Genomic DNA, 6,917 nt, shown 5'->3' on the forward strand with positions numbered 1-6,917 from the left:
AGTACAATCTGCCGTACCGTACAAAAGTTTACGTGGTTAAATGAGCAAATCAGTTTCCCGTTTCCTTTCCGCGATTACGCTTATAATATACGGAGTACTTATGGGGTTTCCGTTCTCGGTTCAGCGCTCCACCGTCGTCGTCCAAACACGCACCAACAGCGTCCAGGTACACCGTACGGCACCGCCGGAAGAGCAGTCTTGCCCGAAAATTTAGCTCGGCATTCACTCGTTTCCTTGGCGAAGCTGGCAAGCGGCTGCAGCTGCCACTTACCATAGATGATCTGCTTTGACTCGCGGCGGAAATTTTTCCCGGAAACGATGAATGGGACGGCCGGATTCGTGGGATTCCGTGAGGCAGAGTAATTGACCGACCGCCGCATTAAAAGAATGAATGTACAGTGGAAGGCCGGTCAGGTGCAAGGCCCGGCGGTCCTATATATACCCGCCGCCCGCGGCTACGACAGAGTCCATCAAAATTTGAGAGAGAGCGAGACCGGCAGAGGTGCCCGAGCGGAGGAAGAGGCGGGGAGAGGGAAAGGGAGAGAGATGGACGTGGAGAAGGTGACGGAGGTCGCGCCGGAGGTGGACGACGACGGCCGCGTAAGAACAGGTAGCACACACGACCCACCCTTGTAGAGCTCCGTTGTTCGCAGTTTCACTTCGTTGGTTCCTTCTCTTGATGCCTTCCCTCGGAGCCGTGACGCAAATACTGGCAAACCCAATTGGGTTCCGCCGCCGTCGGTCCGCGTATTCGGATGTACTCCGAACAGTAGGGAGCGAGGTAGATAGCGGTAGAACAGTTCATGTCTCGGTTGCAGACATAGGTTTTAGAGGGCGGTGCTGGCGATCAAATTGCCACTTCCTCCCGAGTCTTTAGGTATACTTATGAAGCGGCAAACTTCTCGTTCTGTATCAGGACTGGCACACTGCAATCTCCTAGCCGGGTAGCATCGCAAATTCACAATCATGGAGAAAAAAAAATCATCTCATATCCTAAAACTAGTGTCTTAGTAGAACATTAGCACACATTCTTTTGCTGGAATCAGACGTATGCATATATTAGAGGAAGGGAGTATCCTTGAATGGGTAGGACTCGGGTACTCTGCTTTGACAGAGGAACATATTGTAGCAGAGCAATTCAAAATTTTGCCCATTTCTTATGATCAGCAACGTAGCCCGAGATCCAGGCAGAGCTGTCGCTTTAAGATGTTTGCATGCATGCGGCCAAGCTAATTCAGTACTTCCATATCTTCCCCATTTCTCTTGACACATCACTTGTCCAACTCCAATCCAGATGACATCCCTGACATCGGGATGAAATCCATACACCCTGCATGCTCTGACTGAAAAACAGCCATGTGCCATCCATGGTGTGGCGCCTCTGCGCCAGTCCTTTTACAACACCCCAAATGATGGGAACCGGGTTGGTGCCAGGGTATTGATGCAGGAATTAGGTCCAAAATGCCCTATCCCGATCCGTTAGAGCAAAAGAACTTGCTGCGAGATCCAAAATTCCAGTGACTTGGCAGGCACTACCCAAAGTAAGTGGCCTCGGCTTGCAACTCTTATACAGCATGAGCACCATAGTGCTCCAGAATTATACAGAAAAACTTAGTGGTGCGTGAGATCATGTCATGCAAAGTTGTTCCAAATAACTGTCGTACCACTGTTTTAGTATCGGAATCCCGCAAAGAGTGGAGAACACTATTCGTTGTCAAATCATTAGTTGTCTAATAGAGATTCTTTTAGTGTGGGCCAAAATGGCTTTGCTATGGATGACTGGGAACCTTCAACGTGTGCTCTCTCCACTTCGTCAGGAACCCTCCTAGTACTGATATATACGGAGCTTTCGTGGCATCAGAGTATAGTACATCCTCCATTCCTAAATACAAGTCTTTTTAGCGATTCCAATATGTGCTACATACGAAGCAAAATGAGTGGAACTATACTCTAAAATATGTCTACAAGTCCATATCTACTCCCTCCGTCCATGAATAAGTGTACATCTAGTTTTTGTTCTAAGTCAAAGTTTTAAAATTTTGACTAACTTTATAGAATATAGTAGTAACATATATGGCATCAAATTGGTATATTGTCAAAGTACATTTCAAAGCGGATCTAGTGATACTAATTTAGTGTCATAAATGCTTTTATTTTTTTTCTAGAAAATTGGTCAAAGTTTTAAAACTTTGACTTAAGACAAAAACTAGATGTACACTTATTCGTGGACGGAGGGAGTAGTCCATATTGAAATCTTTAAAAAGACTTATATTTAGGAACGGAGGGAGTAACTGTATTCATTTTGAGCGTAAGCTGCGAGTCTAGTCATAGATTTTTAACGAAAAGGAGGAAAACCCCTGGCCTCTGCATCATTAAGATGCACACAAGCATATATTCACGAATAATTTAGAAGGCACCATTGAGTGGTCATTACACTGTTAAGTACAGAATCTATATGTAGTTATTTATACGCCACAAAGTACATCTTGTTTTTCATTATCAGAAGGCAAGTACCTTATGTCCAAGTCTTGCGTGCGTCGTGCTGTTGGATAATGGATACCACATCACAATCCACATCGTCAACCAGGCATGCTTTGGATCTTCCAGAAAAGGTTCTTTCTCCAGGTGGATGCTTACGGTTGTGCAAAAAAGAGTCTCCTCATGCTGTTATACAGTTGCTGTTATTGGGTTAGAATATCACGTGTAACACAAAGAGATGTTGATTTAGGCTTATAATAGCTGCTACTTTGCTGGGTGCATAGAGCAAACCCAATAGAGAATTCGTCTGCTTTAGGACCTGTCGATTAGAATCCAGTGTTTTTGTTGACTAGTTGTCAGTAGTTTGTAGCTTCGGTTAGTAGATACGCTTTGCTTAATGGTGTCCAGCGCATGGCCAGTAGTCTATCAGACTAATTGGATCCACTTTGCTGAGTGTATTTATTCGTCACTAATGATTGTCGTGATGCAAATCCTTGTGAAAATTGTAATTTCTTCTCATCCAGAGGGTTGGAGGTCTTCTTGCAAGTTGCAATTTATTTCAGCAGCACTGCAATATTTTGGCATCTAACTGAGAGATTTCATCATGATATTACTTTTCCTAGTACCTTAAAAAGTTCAGAGACTGCAAAGTTGTGCATGCCTCACGTCAGACAGTGACCGACTGACCACCTGAATGAAATGTGACAGGGACGGTATGGACGGCGACGACGCACGCCATCACGGCGGTGATCGGGTCCGGCGTGCTGGCGCTGCCGTGGAGCGTGGCGCAGATGGGGTGGGTGCTCGGCCCCATCGCCCTCGTCGGCTGCGCCTACATCACCTACTTCACCGCCTGCCTCCTCTCCGACTGCTACCGCTCGCCGGACCCCGTTCACGGCAAGCGCAACTACACCTACATGGACGCCGTCCGCTCCTGCCTCGGTAACAACAAATTATAATCCTTAAACTTACCTTGGCACCATGAATGCCTGTGATTCTCCTGGCAATCTTCATCATGCACATGCAGGGCCTAGAGAAGTGGTGGTGTGCGGCATTACGCAGTACACGATTCTCTGCGGTGCCGTCGTGGGCTACACCATCACAGCCGCCACGGGCATCATGTAATTTAAAGCCTCTTTTGCTTCTGATGAACATCTGTAAATATTTTGATCAGACTTTACACTATTTAGTCGTCATGGGACTGACTGAAGGACGTTCCTTGCGTTGCGAGTGCAGGTCCGTGGTGCGCAGCAACTGCCGGCATTACAAGGGCCACGGCGCGAACTGCAGCCAGGAAGGGACCATGTACCTGGTCATGTTCGGCGTCGTCGAGGTCGTCCTCTCGCAGCTGCCCAGCCTGGAGAAGGTCACCTTCGTCTCCATCGTCGCCGCCGTCATGTCCTTCACCTACTCCTTCGTCGCGCTCTTCCTCAGCGCCGCCAAGTTCGCGTCTAACCACAAGGCCTACGGCACCATCTTCGGCAGCCACATCGGCGGCCCCGGCGGCGTCTCCGCGGCCACCAGGACCTGGAGCTTCCTGCAGGCCCTCGGCAACATTGCATTCGCCTACACCTACGCCATGCTCCTCATCGAGATCCAGGTAATCAATCAAGTCTAGTCTCGTGCACACTGCATTTTACGTCACGAGTAGAGATCATCGCGGTGATGCTTTTGCAATGCCTTGACTCGATGGTGTGTTGCAGGACACGGTGAAGTCGCCGCCGTCGGAGAACGTGACGATGAAGAGGGCGAGCCTGTACGGCATCGGCGTGACCACGGCCTTCTACGTCTCGCTGGGGTGCATCGGCTACGCGGCCTTCGGCAACGCGGCGCCGGGGAACGTCCTCACCGGCTTCGACGAGCCCTTCTGGCTCGTGGACCTCGCCAACGTCGCCGTGGTGATCCACCTCGTCGGTGCCTACCAGGTGTACGTGCAGCCCGTGTTCGCGTGCTACGAGAGCAGCCTCCGGGCGCGCTACCCGGACGCGGCCTTCTTCCACCGGGAGCTGGCTGTGCGACTGCCGGGCCGCGGCCGGGGCGCGCTGCGGTTCACCATGTGCAAGCTGGTGCTGCGCACCGCGTTCGTGGCCGCCACCACCGTGGTCTCGCTCATGCTGCCCTTCTTCAACGCCATCCTCGGCCTGCTCGGTGCCGCCGCCTTCTGGCCGCTCACCGTCTACTTCCCGGTCACCATGTACATCACGCAGGCCAAGGTGCCGCGCGGCAGCGGCAAGTGGGTGGCGCTCCAGGCGCTCAACGTCGGCGCGCTCGTCGTGTCGCTGCTCGCCGCCGTCGGCTCCGTGGCCGACATCGTCCAGCGCCTCGGCCACGTCACCATGTTCAAGACGCAGCTGTGATCAATCTATATGGAGGTGGCTGCTGCCTATGATGATGCTTCTGCATGCATTTTCTCCTTTGTGTGCCGACTTGGTATAGCTGGTTGCTGGGATTACTTGCTCGTGTTATTGTCGTGGTAGGTACTCGTATTTGTGTAGGGTATATACCATCGACGGGTACCGCAGCTATGGTTGGGTACTTGGGTCGGTGGAAGTGTGAAATAATCAGCTTGTCGTGTGATCAAATTTTTTTTTTGTCGTATAAGAAGATCATTCATGTTTGTAGCATATCTGAGTTGCATTCTCACATTAGTGGTGAGTCTAACACACTGAAGGTCTCCGGCTCGAACCCGGTCGAAGCCATATTATTATTTTTCTCGACTGATTTCATGAGATTTTCCTCTCCTTTTTCCCTTTTGTTTTGGGCTCATTTCAGTTAGGTAGCTTCGGCCCAAGAAATTGATGCAGCGTTGGGGCCAATAGCATAATATGGCCCAAACTGACATTTCTTGTATTTGCACTCCTAGCATAATACGGCCCAAACTAAATATGGTAGAGCTTTGATGATGGTGTTTCAGTGCGCATTTGCTTCCGTCGAGTAACACCAATAAAAAAGCAAATAATGTAATTTTTTGGAACCAAATATCTGAGGTGTGCAAAATTACATGGCGATATGACATCTTAGGACCTCTAGACAAAAAAAGTTTTGAGAAACAGTCATTTTTTGGAGCATTGATTATTTGAAAGCAGGTGTTCATAAAGTCGCTTGTAACACTTTGGATGAGTTTTGAGAAACATTCATTTTCTCGACTGATTTCATGAGATTTTCCTCTCCTTTTTCCCTTTAGTTTTGGGCTCATTTCAGTTAGGTGGCTTCGGCCCAAGAAATTGACGCAGCGTTGGGGCCAATAGCATAATATGGCCCAAACTGACATTTCTTGTATTTGCACTCCTAGCATAATATGGCCCAAACTAAATATGGTAGAGCTTTGATGATGGTGTTTCAGTGCGCATTTGCTTCCGTCGAGTAACACCAATAAAAAAGCAAATAATGTAATTTTTTGGAACCAAATATCTGAGGTGTGCAAAATTACATGGCGATATGACATCTTAGGACCTCTAGACAAAAAAAGTTTTGAGAAACATTCATTTTTTGGAGCATTGATTATTTGAAAGCAGGTGTTCACAAGACTTTGGATGATTTGGTCGGCCTGGCGCATGGCCATTCATGAGTAGAATTATAAAAAGTTTGCTCTCCCCGTTTTGCTTTCGTTGTTAGGTTTAATACATGAACATGGTCTCGAAGAAGCAAGTTGTTGGGTGAGCTCTTTGTTGTGTTTCATCAAGGATGAAGGAATGGATCATCCTCTCGGATGGTATGTAAATGATCATTTGTTGATGTTGGGATCTTGCATGTGGGGAACCACGGTGTGGTTGGGATATTTTTAACGCTTGTGATTGGGATCTTCGCTGCGGCAGATTGTCTGGAGCTGGACAGGAATAACGAGGGGCATTGTTGGTACAGTTGGGAAATTCAACATAAGAATGGATAGTTTTTTATAGTTGAAGAAAGCACCGACCTCGCCCCATTTTCATTGCTGAAAACGAAACCAGGAAAAAAACATAGAGTATGGAGGAACATGTACAAGCGCCAATATATATAGCACTTAAATGCAAGATAAAGAGCATGTCTGACTTAGAGAAGAATGAAAACAAAGATAACCCAATCGCTACACGCGTCTGCCAAAGATGAGAATCATATTGTGTGGTCTCCTGCTAAGGTTATCTTCAATGTTTGTTCGTTTCTATTATATTGGCCAGGTCTGCTGAAGGAAGGATATAGGAAAATTCTTTAGGGTGGCGTTTGCCAGCTGATGAGCGAGACTTCGTGTCTATCAAGGATGATGGGATCTAGTATTGCCGATGTTGGTGTGTTGCGCCTTGGTTGATACTTGTCTGCGTGTAGTTGTTGCTAGGGAGATATATTGTTTTGCTATTGCAACGGTTATGTTCGATGTTGCATTTTATGTTTTCCCGAACTTAAGGGGTCCTTTATGCTAGTTGTTAGCATATCTTAACTCGTTCGGTGGTAACATGTTTTAG

The 6,917-nt window shown here is 47.8% G+C and overlaps 1 protein-coding gene across 1 annotated transcript; it reads left to right on the forward strand.

Annotated features, from left to right (window-relative positions):
* Positions 1-488: 488 nt before the first annotated feature.
* LOC119269790 (amino acid permease 1-like) lies at positions 489-5,181 on the forward strand. Its single transcript, XM_037551712.1, has 5 exons — positions 489-610; positions 3,187-3,420; positions 3,506-3,599; positions 3,715-4,078; positions 4,182-5,181. The coding sequence occupies exons 1-5, from the start codon at positions 547-549 to the stop codon at positions 4,833-4,835; spliced, it is 1,410 nt and encodes a 469-aa protein (XP_037407609.1). The 5' UTR covers positions 489-546; the 3' UTR covers positions 4,836-5,181.
* Positions 5,182-6,917: the final 1,736 nt, after the last annotated feature.

This window comes from Triticum dicoccoides, chromosome 3A (genome assembly GCF_002162155.2).
Source record: "Triticum dicoccoides isolate Atlit2015 ecotype Zavitan chromosome 3A, WEW_v2.0, whole genome shotgun sequence".
NCBI lineage: Eukaryota > Viridiplantae > Streptophyta > Magnoliopsida > Poales > Poaceae > Triticum > Triticum dicoccoides.